The 21,117-nt window shown below is 43.7% G+C and overlaps 1 protein-coding gene across 3 annotated transcripts in view; it reads left to right on the top strand.

Moving 5' to 3' along the window:
* Positions 1-21,117, top strand: part of LOC106585190 (F-box and leucine-rich repeat protein 17) — a 316,982-nt gene that overhangs the window by 82,829 nt on the left and 213,036 nt on the right. For all 3 annotated transcript variants that reach the window (XR_006761752.1, XM_014171122.2, XM_014171124.2), the window contains one exon: positions 15,034-15,141. Coding sequence is in view for 2 of the 3 variants with exons in the window: in XM_014171122.2 (XP_014026597.1) it covers positions 15,034-15,141 (108 nt within the window). In the remaining variant the exon portion in view is untranslated. The remainder of the gene's footprint in view (positions 1-15,033; positions 15,142-21,117) is intronic.

Raw genomic sequence — 21,117 nt, 5'->3', positions numbered from 1 at the left:
CCAAGGTGCTACCTGTCTTACTCCAGCTCTATATTATGTCTCTAGGTAAGAAACTACCCCGGCTCTCTCACTGTATGAATACAGCATATTTCCTGTTCAGGTCCTCCCATCACTGTCTCTCCTCCCTCCTGCATAATCTCTATGGATGTGCTTTGGTCTGACTACCCAATGGAACAGACCTATAATTCCCTGCCCCTGGCCCTGTCACACGCCTGCAGACTACTGATTCTTTGCTGCTCTTACAGGCCTTCTGAATAAATGTGTGTGTGTGTGTGTGTGTGTGTGTGTGTGTGTGTGTGTGTGTGTGTGTGTGTGTGTGTTTCCCTGTGTCTGTGTTTGTTAATATAGGTCTTGAAAGCATGTGTGTGTGTGCACTCTCCTAATTCCTGAGGTTGTCACCTGCCCCGCGGCCCACCTCTAGCTCTAGTCATTAGGCCCTGCCAGGCCGGGGCCACATGCCCAGAGGGGGTGAGAGCAGAGGGGGCTGCTGACTTCAGGTGAGCCCCAAATTTTTCTGACCTATGGTGACACTGATAAGGCAGAGGGGATGCGGTGTAGATTTGAGCAGCATAGGAACGGAAGGGAAGCGAGAGGGTGACAATGTCTCGATGGCTGGTGGAACACACACATCCGTTTCAGGCCCAGTGAGTCTTACCGTTTGATGTTTTAATGCAGTGGTTCCCAAACTTTTTATAGTCCCGTACCCCTTCAAACATCCAACCTCCAGCTGCGTACCCCCTCTAGCACCAGGGTCAGCGCACTCTCAAATGTTGTTTTTTGCCATCATTGTAAGCCTGACACAAACACACTATACGATACGTGTCAGTACTTTGCCCCTTGATAACCAGCGCACTTCTGTATGTTGTAAAAGCGTTACATGGTCGCTGCCCATATCATTGCATAGTGCAGAAGATGCACGAGAGTTATTGGGCGTTGCTTTAACAAAGTTAACCATTTTCACTGTAGTGTCCAAAATAGTCTTTCAAGCTGTCAGGCATTCCCTTGGCAGCAAGAGCCTCTCGTGGATGCTGCAGTGTACCCAAGTGGCGTCGGGAGCAACTGCTTGCACAAACATTACCACTCCACTATGTGTCCCTGTCATGGCTTTTGCGCCATCAGTACAGATACCAACACATCTTGACCACCAAAGTCCATTTGATGTCACAAAGCTGCCCAGAACTATAAAAATATCCTCTCCTGTTGTTCCTATTTCCAGTGGTTTGCAGAAGAGGATGTCTTCCTTAATTGACCCCCCATAAACGTAACGGACATATAGCAGGAGCTGTGCCAGGCCCGCCACGTCTGTTGACTCATCCAGCTGTAACGCATATAATTCACTGGCTTGTATGCGAAGCAGTAATTGCTTCAAAACATCTCCTGCCATGTCACTGATGCGTTGTGAAACAGTGTTGTTTGATGAGGTCATTGTCTGTGTAGTTTTTTGGGGCCTTTTCCCCCAGCATTGTCCCAGCCATATCCGCCGCAGCAGGAAGTATTAATCTTCTCCACAATAGTATGGGGATTGCCTGTCCTAGCCACTCGGTAGCTCACCATATAAAATGCTTCTAGCCCCTTCTTATTAATGGTATATGTTGCTTTAATACATGTCTTACTACTCGAAATTCGTCTTAATTCTCCCTCCAAAAACTCCCGCGGCTTATTTTTCAAATTGGCATGTTTTGTTTCCAAATGTCTGCGCAAGAGTGACGACATCGAGTTGTGAGATAGTACTTTTGCACATATAACACACTGTGGCTGAGGAAAGGCAGAACTCCCAATATAAGTGAACCCCAAATCAATGTAGTTCTCATCATATTTGCGCCTCTTCGATGGTCCAACGTCCCCCGTCTCTTTTTCGGTGCTTTCCCGGGTAAGGGGGCAGTAGCTCTTCGGCTGCATCAGACTCACAACTGTCAGTGTCCATACTAGCTGGGCTTACAACAAATGTAGAATTACTGATGATAGCAATGGATGTGCTCGTGGAAGCAGAACAACTTTTCGTCGACAGGTGCAGGTGTAGTACTGCTGTTAGTAGCAGTACTACCAGTAGAGCTGGTATGTGTCTCTATGGACGCGGGCCTTACACTCTTTTTAACCATTTATCCATTTTCGAACAAACGGAATGAGCAGCAGCTATGTTTGGCAACATAAGGACCGTTAGTGGAATTCCCGCGAGAGAGTAACGGTTAATGTGATTGGATGCTAATTATTTGACTAGGCTACCTGTATTTGACATTGTGTTGTTATTTCGCTGAACACTAGATGGTTTAATTAGATTTTTGGCAGTAAAACGGGGCTACTCAGGTGAGAAAACAACCTCACCCAAATGTATAGCCCCGTTGGAAAATATAAATGGACTGGATTTTTTGTTGTTGTTGCACGTACCCCTGGGGGTTTGGGAATACCTGTTTTAATGCAAGTGTTTGGAGGAGGCTACGTCTAGTAAATATCCCGCGTGTATTGTAGTTTAGCAGGTTAATAGTCCCTCTGTAACCCTGGGTAATTGAAAGTGCATTGAAATAGGTAATATTTATGTTCTGGTCTGGCTGGACCCCTAAGACTGCTAGTGGGGAACACACACGCTCACATGTGTCTAAGCTTACACGTTCAGAGCGTAGGACTTTGTCTCTCCTTCATAACATAAACCGTGGACAACAGGTTCTATCCACAGGAGGAGGGGAAGTTTCTATAGAATCCATGTGTAAATGGATATAATCTCTCAGTAAATTGACCCTGTCTCGGAGGACATTTTCTCCTAAATCAAGACATGCTCAGTCCTAGCTCTATGATAATATCTAGTATTAGCATATATACAGTACCACTCAAAAGTTTGGACACACCTACTCATTCAAGGGTTTTTCTTTATTTTCACTATTTTCTACATTGTAGAATAATAGTGAAGACATCAAAACTATTGAATAACACCTATGGAATCATGTAGTAACCAAAACAGTGTTAAACAAAGAAAAAAATATTTCCTATCAAAGTAGCCACCCTTTGCCTTGATGACAGCTTTGCACACTCTTGGTATTCTCTCAACCAGCTTCATGATTAATGCTTTTCCAACTGTCTTGAATGAGTTCCCACATATGCTGAGCACTTGTTGGCTTCTTTTCCTTCACTCTGTGGTCCAACTCATCCCAAACCATCTCAATTGGGTTGAGGTCAGCTGATTGTGGAGGACAGGTAATCTCATGCAGCACTCCATCACTCTCCTTCTTGGTCAAATAGCCCTTACACAGCCTGGAGGTGTGTTGGGTCATTGTCCTGTTGAAAATCAATTGTCCTGTTGAAAATCAAATCATTGTCCTGTTGAAAATACCCCTAAGCGCAAACCAGATGGGACGGCGTATCGCTGCAGAATGCTGTGGTAGCCATGCTGGTTAAGTGTGCCTTGAATTCTAAATAAATCACAGACAGTGTCACCAGCAAAGCACCCCAACACCATCACACCTCCTCCTCCATGCGGAGATGATCCGTTCACCTCCTCTGCATCTCACAAAGACACAGCGGTTGGAACCAAAAATCTAATTTGGACTCATCAGACCAAAGGACAGATTTCCACCGGTCTAATGTCCATTGCTCGTGTTTCTTGGCCCAAGCAAGTCTCTTCTTCATATTGGTGTCTTTAGTGATTGTTTCTTTGCATCAATTTGACCATGAAGGCCTGATTCACACAGTCTCCTCTGAACAGTTGATGTTGAGATGTGTCTGTTACCTGAACACTGTGAAGCATTTATTTGGGCTGCAACTTTCCTGTGGCGGTCCTCATGAGTGCCATAGAGCTTGATGTTTTTTTGCGACTTCATTTGAAGAAACTTTGAAAGTTCTTTAAATTTTTCGTGTTGACTGACCTTAATTTCTTAAAGTATTGATGGACTGTCATTTCTATCTGCTTATTTGAGTTGTTCTTGCCATAATATGGACTTGGTCTTTTACCAAATATGGCTATCGTCTGTATACCACCCCTACCTTGTCACAACACAAGTGATTGGCTGAAACGCATTAAGAAGGAAAGAAATTCCACAAATTAACAAGGCACACGTGTTATTTGAAATGCATTCCAGGTCATCAAGGCAAAGGGTGGCTACTTTGAAGAATCTGAAATATAAAATATATTTTGATTTGTTTAAAACTTCTTTGGTTACTACATGAAAAAATATGAATGAGTAGGTGTGTCCAAACTTTTGACTGTGTGTATAACACACACACACACACACACACACACACACACACACACACATATATATATATTTTTTCTCCACATTTTTATTACTTTACAGCACTATTCTAAAGTGGATTAAATTTATTGTTTTCCTCAACAATCTACACACAACACCCCATAATGACAAAGCGAAAACAGGTTTTTATAAATTTTTTCAAACTGAAATGCCTTATTTGCATAAGTATTCAGAACCTTTGTTATGAGAATCAAAATTGAGTTCAGGTGCATGCTGTTTTCATTGATCATCCTTGAGATGTTTGTACAGATTGGAGTCCACCTGTGATAAATTCAATTGATTGGACATGATTTGGAAAGGCACACACCTGTCTATATGAATTCCCACAGTTGACAGTGCATGTCAGAGCAAAAACCAAGCCATGAGGCCGAAGGAATTGTCTGTAGAGCTCAGAGACAGGATTGTGTCGAGGCACAGATCTGGGGTAGGGTACCAAAAAAGTTCTGCAGCATTGAAGGTCCCCAAGAGCATAGTGGCCTCCATCATTCTTAAATGGAAGAAGTTTGGAGCCACCAAGACTTCCTAGAGCTGGCCACCCTGCCAAACTGAGCAATCGGGGGAGATGGGCCTTGGTCTGAGAGGTGACCAGGAACCCGATGGTCACTCTGACAGAGCTTCAGAGTTCCTCTGTGGAGATGGGAGAACCTTCCAGAAGGACAACCATCTATGCAGCACTCCACCGATCAGGCCTTTTATGGTAGAGTGGCCAGATGGAAGCCACTCCTCAGTAAAAGGCACATGACAGCCCGCTTGGACTTTGCCAAAAGGCACCTGAAGACTCTGACCATGAGAAACAAGATTCCCTGTTTTGATGAAACCAAGATTGAACTCTTTGGCCTTATTGCCAAGCGTCACGTCTGGAGGAAACCTGGCACCATCCCTACGGTGAAGCATGGGGGTAGCAGCATCATGCTGTGGGATGTTTTTCAGAGGCAGGGACTGGGAGACTAGTCAGGATTGAGGGAAAGATGAACGAGGCAAAGTACAGAGAGATCCTTGATGAAAACCTGCTCCAGACCTCAGACTGGGGTGAATTTCACCTTTCAACAGGACAACGACTCTAAGCACACAGCCAAGACAACGCAGGAGTGGCTTCGGGACAAGTCTCTGAATGTCCTTGAGTGGCCCAGCCAGAGCAAAGAAAAAGCCATATCTCAGACTGGCCAATAAAAAGAAAAGATTAAGATGGGCAAAAGAACACAGACACTGGACAGAGGAACTCTTGGAACTCTTGGCAATTTCTCGCATGGAATAGCCTTCATTTCTCAGAACAAGAATAGACTGACGAGTTTCAGAAGAAAGATCTTTGTTTCTGGCCATTTTGAGCCTGTAATTGAATCCACAAATGCTGATGCTCCAGATACTCAACAAGTCTGAAGAAGACCCGTTTTATTGCACATCAGTTTTCAGCTGTGCTAACATATTTGCTAAAGGGTTTTCTAATGATTAATTAGCCTTTGATGCACCTGTACTGACCGCGACCCAAAAAGATCATCAAGGACAACAACCACCCGAGCCACTGCCTGTTCACCCCGCTATCATCCAGAAGACGAGGTCAGTACAGGGGCATCAAAGCTGGGACAGAGAGACAGAAGCTATTTTTCAATCTCAAGGCCATCAGACTGTTAAACAGCCATCACTAATATTGAGTGGCTGCTGCAAACATACTGACTCAAATCTCTAGCCACTTTAATAACTAAAAATTGAATGTAATAAATGTATCACTAGTCACTTTAAACAATGCCACTTTATATAATGTTTACATACCCTACATTACTCATCTCATATGTATATACTGTACTCTATACCATCTATTACATCTTGCCTATGCCGTTCGGCCATCGCTCATCCATATATTTATATGTACATATTCTTATTCATTCCTTTACACTTGTGTGTATAAAGTAGTTGTTGTGAAATTGTTAGATTACTTGTTAGATATTACTGCACGGTCGGAACTAGAAGCACAAGCATTTTGCTACACTCGCATTAACATCTGCTAACCATGTGTATGTGACCAATAAAATTTGATTTGATTTGACTTGGATTAGCTAACACAACATGCCATTGGAACACAGGAGTGATGGTTGCTGATAATGGGCCTCTGTACGCCTATGTAGATATTCCATTAAAAATCAGCCTTTTCCAGCTACAACATTAATTTACAACATTAGCTATGTCTACACTGTATTTCTGATCAATTCGATGTTATTTTAATGGACAAAAAATGTGCTGTTCTTTCAAAAACAAGGATATTTCTAAGTGACCCCAAAATTTGAACAGTAGTGTATGTATATATAAACTTTGCATTTGGAAGGTTTCACCATTTTGTGTGTGTGTTGGAAACATAAAAGTTAGATGTTTCGACTGACTGTCTTTTTATGTAGATGAATAAGGGGAACACACCCACACACCAAGATTAAATGAGTTTTTCATGGGCCATGGCATCATTTTCCATTGGTTTACGCTTCCCCCCCCAAAAGCTTAACTGTGCTATACAGAGTCTTAGCAGTGTCTAGAGTTAGTCAGACCTGTAATAGTTCCAAGATTAACATCAAAGACCTGCCTTTCTAATCAACACAAACACGATCAATATCCTCTCAAAGAAATACAACGTTGGAGTAACAGGAGGCTTGTCTCTGCCGACGGAGAAGTCAACTCTTTCAGCTTGATCTCCCGTTGGTTGTTAAAGAGCTCTGTGTTCTAGCCAGCTCTTTGTCCATAAACACTGCTCATGTCGACGGAGAATGGAGGTGGCTCTCTCTGTCTCTCTGAAGGCTCGTAAAGTACACACGCACATGCTATTCATGTGGATAGGAGGAGTAAATTCGGGAAGGCTTGTCAACAGAACAATCCAATATAGAGGTTTAGCGAGGACTATACTTTGACATTGGGAAACGTCTATATGTGGTCTATTTATAAAAGGCAGACCTAGGGTCAGAGAATCCTCTTCAACTCAACCCTCCGTGTCAACATCCGTTGGTCGGCGCAGGGAAAATAGCTTTGAGGGTCGGAAAAGTAATGCATTCAAACACTCTACGTGAATAATGTCAATTGGGACTGATCACTCCATAGTCCACGCAGCTACCTGCTGATGCACACCTGAGCTTTTGTGCCAGAACACTCACCAGACAATCCACTGCACATCACAGTAGACTACAATGGACAGGTGAGGGCTGGTTGTGCCCGTTTTAAGCAGTTGGATGGTAAGATGTCAGGGATTTCAATGGATGTCTATGCAGGGTAACTCCAGCACACCATTGATTGTGCTTCTCTCCAGTGTGGTGAAATGATAGCGTGCTTTGTGGTAAGGGATACAATGGCTGGTTTTCCTCCAAAGTAGCGTTTGATATCCCTCTGTTTGACACTTTACAAAGCACTATTGATCCTCAGGGATAGGCCTACAAGAACTGCTCATATTCATCTCTAAGCCATGATTTTGTGTGTGTGTGTGTGTGCTGTGACTCTAACGAGCACTCCCGCACACTTACAGTACACACGCACACACACAATCTGCTAGGAAAGTAGGTGCAGAGGGCATCATGCAAATGACAGGCAATTTTTGCTTTGCGATTCACGCTCCACAGGGAATCATGGGATCAATCACCGTAGCGATGATCGCCCATGCAGATTCTAGCTAACGCTGGTATCATCAGGGTTGTTGACAGTGATAGAGGGAGGGTGTGTGTGTGTGTGAGAATGGTGTATTGTCAGATCTCCCTCTGTGTGACTTTGTTTCCAGCTACAGTGTAAGAAGCTGTCTTTATGTCTAGAGTCGATGTTCCAAAGTGGACGGTAGTTGATCTCCAGTGTGTAAGAGGGAGAGATGGGGAAGCTATCTTTATAGATTTTTACGTTTGGAAATTGACTAGGGTGTAAAGTTGAAATATTGATCTTGGGCTGAATTTCAACTTTTCCAGACAGTTGTAAAAGGCCTTCATGCTCCCAACCCTGCCTTCATTTTTGATATGATAGAATGATCTAGATTTTATGATGTATGTATGATGAATTGATGTCGAGAAATAACTTCCACTGCTTTTTTTCAAACGAGGTCCTAGCTTACTTTTGCTGTTAGGCAGGTTTCACTGACACTAAAGTCCTTTATGGGTTCGTTGGGTTCCAGTTAAAGAAGTGCCAGCAGCAAACTGTGGGTGAGTCAACGTGCTCAAAGCAAAGTTCGCTTCGCTCGGTTGCCTCTTCAGTGAACTGTTTGTGTTTGTTCCTGATGTGCGAAAGGTGTGACCTTTCTGTCAGACAGGGCCTGGGGTCCCCCTGGTCTGTTTACAACACAACACCAGCCGTCCTTCACCTGCTCTGCTGCCTCTTAAGATTAGTTACCTTAGTGCACAGAGACAGACAAGAGAGACAGAGTACAGCGAAGGGAAACAAAGAAACTGAAACAGTAGAGAAATACCAGTCACGGAGAGGGAAAGAGAGGAAGAGGAGAAAGAGGGAAATTAAACACGGCCCTCGTGTTTACCCAAAGCCTTTGAACGCCACCAGCCCACAGTGGGGCATCGTGGGTAGTCAAGTGGTCAGAGGATTAGTTGTGTCATCACATACAGCTACCCACGTTGGCAGGTCACAAACACACACACACACACACATACATACACAGCCATCAACAGGGAAGATTTCCTTGCTGGGTAGATGAGGGGTTGCTAGGTGGCCTGTCAGAGCACCCACACAGGAGACCCCACCGTTTTTCTGAGAGGGACACACAAACACACACAGACGTGTTGTGACGTTTAGTGTGGTTCACACCAAGGCCTCCCTGAGAGGGGTTAGCAGAGCTCAAGTGGCAGTTGAAGTTGGAACATTTTAACAGTAAACAAAGAGTTCTACCAGCGTTGTAAAGTTCAGTGTTGGGATGAAGTTGCGTTTGAGTGACGGGGGCAATACTCTAGACAGGCCAATGTCAGCAAACAACTTCACAGTTCATCAGGAGCTGTGTGTGCTGGATGAACCATGTCCATATATTCTACGAAATGTAGCCTATTGGGTTCCAAAGTGTTTACAAAAAAACAAATATGCAATTTAAATCTATGCTGTAGGCTATGTGCGAATCATGTGGCATACTGTGTGTGTGTGTGTTTGTATTACTGTGTTGTAGATCATTTACGTTGGACCCTAGCTCGCATTTACTCTATTTACTTACAATAGGGAAGTGTTCATTTACCTTTTTCGCCACCTCAGTCTTTTCAAATCAATACTAAGTGTCCATGTGAGTTGTCTTTTGTGTGTTACTGCTCCTTCATGAAGCCATCATCGGCGCTATAAACAAGGAGATATCCATCCTGGGAGAGTGTTTATGAGTTGAAATGATTGCTCTGGAAAAATAGCTTTGATGAGAACCATCCCGCTTCGACATTCCGCTTCTGTGTCAGTTTACGAGCGTTATCAGGAAGCCCTGAAGCTGCTTGGAGTGCTTTAATAAAACCCTCTTAATAAATGGACTGATGTAGACAGGCTGGGTTTCAACTGGTTCAACTGTAGCGGGTTTTCCGCTCTTGTTCCGTGGGTTGAGTTGGGTTTCTGACAGGCACGGTGGGAAAAGAGAAGCGGCCGTATTGTTTTGACTTTTTTTTTTTAAAGGACTGACGCACGCACGACCGGATTCGATGTGCGTGCGTGTGGATAATGCTGGAGCACCTGTTCAATACTTCATGAGGCTCTGTGTGAGCTGCCATCGACAGGTTTTTAAATGCCCACTTTAGACTAGAAGTCTGCTACCCCAGCGTTTTCTCAACGACACCCCCTGCAGTCAGCTAAATGACGACCTCCTTCCCAAACCTAGCTCAGGGACTGACTGGAACAAAACCGAGCCCTTCAGACTCTGAATGAGACCATTAAAAACCAGATCCCCTACCTAAAAGGCTTTCAGACCTCTGTGAGCTAGGCACTCCTTCTGCACTCCTCTTTTCATCTTTTTAAACCAAGACCCGAGTGAGAGGCTGAGGAATGAGTGAGCATGAAGAGGAGTGAAGGGTGCAGAGATACTGTTCCCTAGTGTTTTGCACGCACACATACACACACCACTTTTAATGGACGGTACAGTTCGTATGAAACCGTGCCCATCCTGCCCTGTTACGCGCTGGTGGGATAGGATTCTCCTCTCTCTGTCTCCCCTCTCACCTGTTATGAGTTAACACACACACACACACACACACACACACACACACACACACACACACAGCTCTGATGGACAGTTTGAATATGGCCAGTCCATGATTTGTTTGCCTTGGTCCAGACGGCAGTCATTTAGGAATCATGTCAGAATGTTGGTTTTGATTCTGTTGGTACTCAAACTGAAAATGTTTTCCTGATGGTCTATTGGCAGAGTGAAGGTTTGCTTTCAGGCCAACCTGCTTCATATGCCAGCTGTTCAAATCATGTCCCTCCTGGATGCAGAGTACTTTCCAATAGAAAAATACAGAAAAAGACTTGGGGTGCATCTCAATAGTCTAAACTGATCACCTCTTCCTCGTCTGCACTGATCTGAAAACATACAGTAGGAAAAACCTTCATCTTTCTCTCTCATTCCGCATATGGAGCACAGAACTATATTATTATATTTATACATTTTATTATATTCTATTTCAAAAGGATTCCAACATACACTACATTACCAAAAGTATGTGGATACCTGCTCGTCGAACATCTCATTCCAAGATCATTGGCATTAATATGGAGTTGGGCCCCCCTTTGCTGCTATAACAGCCTCCACCCTTCTGGGAAGGCTTTCCACTAGATGTTGGAACATTGCTGCGGGGACTTGCTTCAATTCAGCCACGGGCATTCGTGAGATCGGGCACTGATATTGGGCGATTAGGCCTGGCTCGCAGTCTGTGTTCCAATTCACCCCAAAGGTGCCGATGGGGTTGAGGTCAGGGCTCTGTGCAGGCCAGTCAAGTTCTTCCACCCCTATCTCGACAAACAATTTCTGTATGGACCTCGCTTTGTGCACAGGGGCATTGTCATGCTGGAACAGGAAAGGGCCTTCCCCAAACTGTTGCCACAAAGTTAGAAGCACAGAATCGTCTAGAATGTCATTGTATGTTGTAGCGTTAAGACTTCCCTTCACTGGAACTAAGGTGCCTAGCCCAAACCATGAAAAACAGCCCCAGACCATTATTCCTCCTCCACCAAACTTTACAGTTGGGGACCGTGCGTAAAAATCTCCTGTCCTCAGTTGCAACACCCACTACCAAGGCCTCTGGAAGCAACGTCAGCACAAGAACTGTTCCTTGGGAGCTTCATGAAATGGGTTTCAATAGCTGCGCAGCCGCAAACAAGCCTAGAATCACCATGCGCAATGCCAAGTCTCGGCTGGATGGAGTGGCGTAAATCTCGCCGCCATTGGACTCTGGAGCAGTGGAAAAGCGTTCTCTGGAGTGATGAATCACACTTCACCATCTGGCAGTCCGATGGACGAATCTGGGTTTGGCGAATGCCAGGAGAACGCTACCTGCCCCAATGAATCTGCGAGCTCGTGTGGCCTACCACTTTGCGGCTGAGCTGTTGTTGCTCCTAGACATTTCCACTTCACAATAACAGCACTTACAGTTGACCGGGGCAGCTCTAGCAGGGCAGAAATTTGACCAACTGACTTGTTTGAAAGGTGGCATCCTATGATGGTCACTGAGCTCTTCAGTAAGGCCATTCTACTGCCATTGTTTCTTTATGGAGGTTGCATGGCTGTGTGCTCGATTTGATACACCTGTCAGCAACTGGTGTGGCTGAAATAGCCGAATCCACTAATTTGAAGGGGTGTCCACATACATTTTGTATATAGAGTGTATCACTTTCTATGCAAACCCAATTTTGAAATAGAAGAGAGATGAATATAGCTTTACATTTGGCTTCATTTGAGGACTTTGTTGAGGCAAGACAATCATGTGTAGGTAACTTCAGTCTGAGCAGGAGTAATGGATGGTATGTTGGCTGAGCAAAGCAGAGACTGATGAGCCTCCTCTGTATTCCTCCTCCTCTCTGTCTCTCGCTCTCCTTGGCGTTCCATCTTCCTCTCCCTCGCCCTGATAACCTTTAAGATAACAAAAAGACGACGGAGAGAAAAATGGGAAGAAAGTATGGAAAAATGCGACCGAGTCTTTGGCCTAAAGACCGGCATGAAAGAGAGGGGAGGAGAGAGAAGAAATATGTTTTTCTTGCTTTCTCTAATTAAGACGGATTTAGACCTGGGAACTAGGTGAGGGGACACGCTGGCCAATCAATGTTGTTTCTGGATAGAGAGCCAGACAGACATGGATAAAGCAGACGGGACAGTCTGAGGTGGTCACCCTTTGACATAGCTGCGTCACATGATGTTTAAGAGACGTCAGAATCAGACTGATTTAACATGGGAGAGTCTCTGATCAGCAGTTGTTTAGCACAGAGGTAAATAGCAGTCTGTGTGTCTGTGTGACTGTTTTCTTTGATCATATCTGATGTGGTTAGAAAGAGTCTCGCTTTGAAATGGGTGGCAGGTAGCCTAGCGGTTCAAATACCCAAGCTGGAAAACAACACATTTTGCGTGTACTGTATGTAACAATAAAACATTTTTAAATGGTGTGTTTGTTTCTAAGAGAAAGGGGTGTGTTTGAGAGAGAGTTTTCAGTGTTTGTGTGTGTGTCACCGGTTTCACTGATGAGGTTCTCACAGACCGTAATCTTTAATTTGCTTCCCACCTGTAGCCGTTTAAACTTCTGTTGACCCTGAAGTAGTAAAGACGACCAGTGTTCCTGCAAGGGCCACCTTCCGGATCATGTTCAGTAGGGCGACAACCTGTTTCAAACCTTCTGAAACAGGGAGGTTTTGTTTTTCCAAGTTCTTCAAACCCAACTGGTAACGGCACGCTGGACAAATGACCGATTTCGCGTTCGGATCTGACACTAAGGCTGTTTGCCATGCTCAGTGGCCAGTCCAAACCCCGTCTCATCTGGGACACTGGAAATGATGTGCATTCTTTTATCTTTCATTATGAACATGATTCATGGGGTGCATCACAATAGTCTCTGAGATGATGCATCTTTTCAGTGTGAACACAGTGGGGAAGCTGGGAACGTGTATTTGTGTGTGTGTGTGTGTATGATGTCTGTGCAGTCTTTTGTAGAACAGTATACCAGAACCCCATGGGTTCCTCCTCTCACGTTTCCCCTCCTCGTAATGCTCTCTCATAAACATCAAAGCAGCTCGTTGATTTATATGGAAAACATCCCGTTTCAAAGGGCATGTCTGGCTTTATTAAATGAACAAGGATATTGGTATTTTGTGTTATTAGCAATGTCAGCACTATATGTAATCTGAGAAGCGCTCAACCAGGGCTAAACCCCAAAACACACACACACACACACACACACACACACACACACACACACACACACACACACACACACACACACACACACACACATGTTTGTTTTACTATCTTTCTGGGGACCAAACAATTGATTCCCATTCAAAATCCCATTTTCCTTAACCTTAACCACAAAACCTAACCCTAACCTTAAACCTGACCCCTAAAATAGCATTTTCTCTTGTGGGGACTGGCAAGGACTTCTGGTCCCCACAAGGATAGTAAAACCAAACACTCGCATTGTTTCCATGGCACTGCTCTAGCTCAGCCTTTGCTGTATACTTTAGTTTGTCTTGTAACCTAGTGTGGGATAATATGGATCTGTAAGTCTGCAGTCCCGTGCCTCCGCCTCCCGTCTTCTTTCTTCTGTCTCTGTGGAGTTCATGCAGGACCCACTGGAGGGATACGGTTATCCCCTTTTCACCCTAGTGTTCTCTTCTTTTCATCTTTATATTGACCAAAATGTTGTGTGTTTTGGGGTTTAAATGAGAGAGGAACAGGGAGAGTCAACAAGCCAACTGAATACAGAGAGCTGTTTTTTCTACTTTCTTTTTCTTTGTGTGTTCTCAGTTTGATCTCAGTGGAGAAATGGACAGTAATCTTTCTTTCTCGTTCTTCTTGCCCCCCCACACACTCTGTGTTTGATTTATATTAGCATGCAACTTCATAAAATGGCCAACGTGTACCTGTGTGTGCGGGTGAATGAATGCAAGATATCGTTCCCATCTTTCACAGAGCAGATGCACCCTGCTTAGCAAAGGAAAAATGCTCTCATTTTCATCAATGCCGCTCTCTGAAGAATTTGTGTGGAATCCATATTGATATAGTGAGAGGGACCGGGACAATGTTCTCCCTGCGTATTGATCATCAATCCATAACGAGCTGTTTGCGTTTCCTCCTCTGTGAAGGATGGAGACGGACTAATCCATCATAGCTCTGCGCCCCGAACCAACTGCCTGTCCCAGTCCTTCAACCTCTCCCCCTTTTTTCTTTTTATTCCTTCGTTTGTTCCCTCTCCTCTCTCTTCCAGCAATTCAAGTCAACTTCAAAGGGAGGAGAGGCATTGAATGTTGACACAGTGATCGGGAGAGTGCAGTGACAGAATATCTGATGGGCATTACATATAGAATGGAGATACTCGCACACAAAAGACCAGGACACCAGGTTTTAACCTCCAAATTAATTATATATATATATATATATATATATATATAAAGTATGTTTCTGTTGAAAAAGCAGAGACAGAAATACTTGCTAAATACTGTACTAACTATTCGTGTCAGGCTTGTAGGCACACCGATATTAGTGTTGTCAGACACACAGCCGGTGCGCGAGGGTAACTCCAAAATGCTTCCAAATGTTTTGGTCGACGTTCTCCTTGACAAAGCTCCAACACGTTGAAATGTTAACCCTTCCCCTCCCTCTCTCCCCTGTCAGGTGACTGATAAGTCGGTGAGGGCGTTTGCCGAGCACTGTCCTGAGCTGCAGTTTGTGGGCTTCATGGGCTGTTCTGTGACATCACTGGGAGTCATCCATCTTACTGAGGTGAGTAGGCTTCATAAAATGGCCAACGTTTACCTGTGAGTGCTGGTGAATGAATGCAAGCTACGGTGTGGAAATCAGGTTTTCCATTTTTTGTACAAAAAAAATGTTTACTAATGTCTCGTAAAATGTCAAGCAGGCTGTGAACACCTGGCTGAATTAAGGTGGAATAAGTACGTACTTTAGCTGAATGCCAAGGAAAGTAAGTACTCTGTAGAAACCGTTTTTATATTTAGAAATTAAAGTTATTATTATTGAAGTGTTTTAGAAAAAAACATTTTTTTACGAAGGGCATGCAACTTTCCTGAAATACACTTTAACTACAGGTCTGAGTGTTTTTGTAACTTTCAAAGTAAACTTTAAATCTCCTGAAAGTGTAATGAGACGAATCCTAATACAACACCCTGCTGTTTCACTATTACCATTCTAATGAGAAGGGCTTCATGGTTAAAGATATCACACACACACACACACACACACACACAGTCACACAGAATGTCAATTATCAGGTAATCCTGTATTTTCTGTTTCAGTACTGCTATTTCCCCTTTTCCACCTGTAATGAATTGATCTTTGCCTGTGTGTACGTTGGTGTGTGTGCCTCCTCAAATGCAATTACACTTGTGTTAATGAGAGGAGAAGCCTGATGCTCTGCCTCGTTATTAGATTAAACAGCAGATTAATTTATTTTTTCACGGTCTGGCCGATCAACCGAGCTGTTGGCTTTGACCTTGGGCACGCTGCTTCAGAGAAATATAATGATGCTAACAATTCATTATCATATTAGCATACCTGCAGGTAATTGGGGGAAGTGAACCCACGCCAGATAAGTGAAAGTTATCCCTGTGTGTTCAAGGAGGTTACTGTTCATTAGAACATGAGGTAATTGTGTAAACCAAGAGAAGACTTAGTTCCATGACATATGTTCAGTGTGAGTGTGTGTTTCTGCGTTTGACACCTTACTCTTCAGTTTCCTGGTCTCACACCAGCACCATACCCCCTCTCTCTCTCTCCCTCCTTTTCTAGCTCTCTCTCCCCGTCCACCCTCTCGTTCTCTCTCTGACTAATCAGAGGTGGTAATTATCAGCGTTTCGACTTGGATTCCTCGCCTCATTCAGTCTCGTTCAGCAGCCATTGGAAATATTCTTCCGTTTTGAAATCGTTGCATTTCTGATTACTCCGAGGACATCTTCCGTCTCTCCTCTCCTGACTCGTTCTGTCTATTGTCACGCTCGCTCATATCAGTGACGTTCTTCCAAACACTCCTGAGTTATCAGGAAAAATCCATTATTTTTTATTAACTTTTCTTGTATTGGTTACTATTAATTTACCTTTAATAGACTTTGTAGCCACTTCTGAGAAACGACATTGCAAGCGGGATTCAATTAAAGTTTTATTTTTATCAAGTGAGCTGCCATTTCAAGTAGTTCACCACAAGGGTGTAGAATAAAATAGAATGTTTTGTAGCAGTAATTAAATTGTAGGCAATTAAATTAAATATGCTAAAATTTGATCTATTTTAGGGCCATGGGAACTAATTGTCTTCTGTGTTAACATTTGTTTTGTGATATACAGCCACACAACAGAATATCTGTCACACAACAAAGTGATACATCTTAGTCACCGAAGGCTTGTTGGCGGTATTAATGGTTATGTTGACGTTGGTTGTCACATCCCAAGGCATGGTAATGGATACGGGATCAGGGTGTGTGCGTCTTTGCCGGTGGCCTCACTCGTCTCGTTTTACTTCTCTGGTCTGCTTGGTGGATCCTTCACCAGATGAATGTTTTCCTTCATTTGTCTGTGTGCGTTAACCTCCGAAATGAATCGTTCCTCTTTTTCTGGGTCGAGGGGTCTCGCTTGAGTGAGGTCAAAGGTCAGACCACAGAGGTGGAGCCGGAATGAATGAGGTCTAAGTGTGTGGTTGGACCAACCCAGCTGGAGTTTGACCTTTTTTCGTTTTAATGACTGTGTGTAAAGTGTCTGTGCGCGCCCATGTGAGTATTAACAACAGTATCCGAGTTAAACACGGTGAAAAATGACAGTGTGAGATTTTCTTTACTCCTCTCTCGCTCTCTCTCTGACCTCTAGTAGCCTAGCCTGCGATCTGCTTCACGCTTCCTTTGAAAGCTGAACTGAGACGCAGCTGAGGCCATCCCCTCCCCACATCTAACAGTTTCATTATCAAAGTAGAGGGGGGAGAAAACACCCCGACAGACGTCCATTACACTGACCCCTCCAACCCTGTATATGGAGCTAATGGTACATCAACACATCCCTCTCTGTCTGTCAAACGCACGGCGCTCATTTGGAAGTCATTAACTCAAGGTCGTCCATATCAAACTCTGTAAGAGTGTTGTTCAGGGCCAGAAAGCCTTCACTCCCCTGCCTTAGATGTCTCAGTGATGGGCTCCACTTTTCCACAATGCCCTCATACATCACATCAGTCTCACATCAGCCTCCCCAGCGCTGCAGAATGTGGAGTGTGGAATGCCTTTGTGTGCGTGAGACTTCTCAGGAGAGTGGCGGCCAGAGACCAAACAAAATGGGCTGTTTCTAGAATGTCAGAAAGGAGCCATGTTGGAAACGGCTATGGATGTGTCCTTTTTTTTATTTGGAGACATCGTGTCTCTGGTATTAATTTGAGACTTGAAAGACGAGTTATTTTAAAATGAGTTGGCCCGTCAAATAACATTTACGCTGAGCAAGGGCTGGTGAGGAGGAGATTTTACGGTTTTCTCATCAGGGTTGGGCTCAGTTCAGAGTTTGGGAATTGACTCCCATTCAACTCATGAGTTGAAATTCAAATTGAATTGGCCACACCCCACAGGATGTGGAATTTTGAATTTGAGGGACAGGAGTAGAATTGAATTTAGTGCAGTTCAAATAAATTCCACTCAGTCATCAAACATGAGTTTCATTTGAAACAGACAGGTCACACTTCCAGATACCAAATAATACATCACTTTTCTCTGGAAACAATGTTCATCTACTCTTTTAACCTTAGTGCTTATATTTCCACCAACCATTTCATTTGTTTGGGTGAACTTGTGGGTTAAAATAATGCATTCTGGAAAATGTAGTATTTCCGCCATTTTTAACCAAATTTAAGTGATTCATGAAATGTAATAACTTAGAATATTCGCATACAAGTTTTTTTCCCCTCGATCATTCATTTTAAGTGTCCTGAAAATCAGCTGTTTCAATAATATTTTATATGCATGTATATAACGACATGTTTTATGTACAAGATGTATATTTGTATAGACTACACCTAATATAGCATAGAAGAGGCATTTGAATTTCTCTGAATTTAATTATTTTTCCTTTCATTTAAATTCAAATTGCAATTCTGTGTCCTGTATACTACTTGAATTCAAATTCAAGAATTGAACTGAAATTTGAGGTATTCTTCATTTAATTCTGAATCGAGTCCAACCCTGATTCTGGTATTTACCAAGAGATTATCTGATAACAATGGACAGGTTTTGACGCTTACTTTAAGTAGCATTATAATCATTTATTTTTCATTTTTTAAACATTATTTGTGTGTGTGTGTGTGTGTGTGTGTGTGTGTGTGTGTGTGTGTGTGTGTGTGTGTGTGTGTGTGTGTGTGTGTGTGTGTGTGTGTGTGTTTTTAGAGAGGGAAACACAGGCAGAAAAATTGTGATAGTGATGCAGAGAAAGAGGCAGGCAGGTAGGCAGGCACATGCACCCCATGTAGGACTCACCTTCTCTGGGGTTGGTGGAAGCCTCTGGTCTCTTATCTCCTCTCCCTGACTGGAACAGACAAATACATCATCACAGTGTGCCCTCTGAGCCCTGCGAGCCAACCCCTCACTCTGAGATAAGACCAGAACACACACAGGTCTGGGGGAGAGGAGAGGAGGGGTGGGTGGGGAGAAGACTGAAGGGAGACAGGGGATGAAGGGATGGGGAATTATAGAGTAATAATCATTTTATTCACAGCCATCGGGTGGAGAAGGGAGAAATGGAGGATGTATAATTTCGGTGGTGCTTCAAGAATAATAATCCTTGCCTTTTTGGATAAGACTTCCAACCTGGGGACCGACAAAAGACGGGGGTGTACAGAGTGAGGGTGTGTGTGGGGGCGTGGGGTGCTGCTAAGTTAAGGGTTAAATAGCTTTTCCATATCTTCTGTGGCCTTCGAATCAGATGGGGAATAAGCTCTGCCCAGCACTAAGACTGACTGACTTGTATTCTATAGCCTGGAGGTGTGTGTGTGTGTGTGTGTGTGTGTGTGTGTGTGTGTGTGTGTGTGTGTGTGTGTGTGTGTGTGTGTGTGTGTGTGTGTGTGTGTGTGTGTGTGTGTGTGTGTGTGTGTGTGTGATGGCAGTATTGTGTGTTATGTGGGTGCAGGGGTTGTGTGTTTGAGTGGTTGTTTATTTCTTTGTGTGTGTGTGTGCATCCGTGGTGTACAGAATGAGACCTCTCCGTATCTATGGTGTTATCTGTCTATCTTCTGGGTGTCAGTGGTGTACAGAATGAGACCTCTCCGTATCTATGGTGTTATCTGTCTTTTCTGGTGTCAGTGGTGTACAGAATGAGACCTCTCCGTATCTATGGTGTTATCTGTCTATCTTCTGGGTGTCAGTGGTGTACAGAATGAGACCTCTCCGTATCTATGGTGTTATCTGTCTATCTTCTGGGTGTCAGTGGTGTACAGAATGAGACCTCTCCGTATCTATGGTGTTATCTGTCTATCTTCTGGGTGTCAGTGGTGTACAGAATGAGACCTCTCCGTATCTATGGTGTTATCTGTCTGTATCTTCTGGGTGTCAGTGGTGTACAGAATGAGACCTCTCCGTATCTATGGTGTTATCTGTCTATCTTCTGGGTGTCAGTGGTGTACAGAATGAGACCTCTCTATCTATGGTGTTATGTGTCTGTATCTTCTGGGTGTCAGTGGGGTCAGACTCTTTGTGACTGAGTGATGTCACGTCCTGGTAAGCCCTGGTCATTTGGCTTAGTGCACTGGAGAGGAACTGACCCTCTCTCTCTCTCTGTGTGTGCGTGCGTGCGTGCGGTATTTCCATTTCTCACCTCTTCCTATCAGCTATTTACAGATCATTAGGCATATCAATGTGACTAGAATTTAGGCTCTCTCTCCGGACCTGTACAGGCCGTCGGTCGCAACACGAAATAAAATATAAAATAGCCTATAAATGAAGATAATGGTTCAGACGAATGAAACTACTCGTACAACTCGCTGGCTCCACTAGGGCCCAGTGTTTGCGAGAGCATGTGCTGTGTGCAAAAAGTAGAATTACAAATGGTAAGATAAACAGATAAATATATGGCCTAGGTTTTATTTACTTTAGTGTTTGTTCTCCACTGGTTACCCTTTTCTTATCGCAACAGGTCACACGTTTTGCTGCGACGATTGCACACTGCGGTATTTCACCTGACGGATACAGGGGCTTGTTTATATTTGATATGTTTTCAAATGATTTTTGGGTCCTTGTAATCTGAGGGAAATATTTGCCAGGAGATTAGGAAGTGAAGCTCAGTTTCCACCTCATTTTGTGGGCAGTGGACACAAAGCCTGTCAGGTCTGGCTATGGCGGCCTCTTTCAATGTTAAGGGTATGCTGACTGAGTCTGTACATTTGTAAAAAAAAAGATCTCAGCTTTCTATCAGTCACAGTGGTCAGAGTCTGCCATTGTGTGTTAAGGGTCATTTACATTTACTTTGAGATTTTGTAATGCTTTCCCAATAGGTAATATCATTTTATTTTTGTTTGGTTATTATTTGGTTGGGTCCGAGTGCTGTCCTGAGGCTTTGTTGGGTTGGTAGTGATTTGTGAACTTGCTTTCAGGACTAGCTGGATGAGGGGACTTTTCTCTATGTTAATCTCTTGGCATTTCAGGGCTTTGTAGTGGTAGGAGTGGGGGTCGCTTGTTTTTAGGTGGTTATAGAATTTGATGGTTTGTTTTTTTGGATATTAATTAGTAATGG

The sequence above is a fragment of the Salmo salar genome, chromosome ssa24 (assembly GCF_905237065.1).
Source record: "Salmo salar chromosome ssa24, Ssal_v3.1, whole genome shotgun sequence".
NCBI lineage: Eukaryota > Metazoa > Chordata > Actinopteri > Salmoniformes > Salmonidae > Salmo > Salmo salar.
Note: the sequence above shows the minus strand (reverse complement) of the source record. Positions and strands in the feature narration are given on the sequence as shown.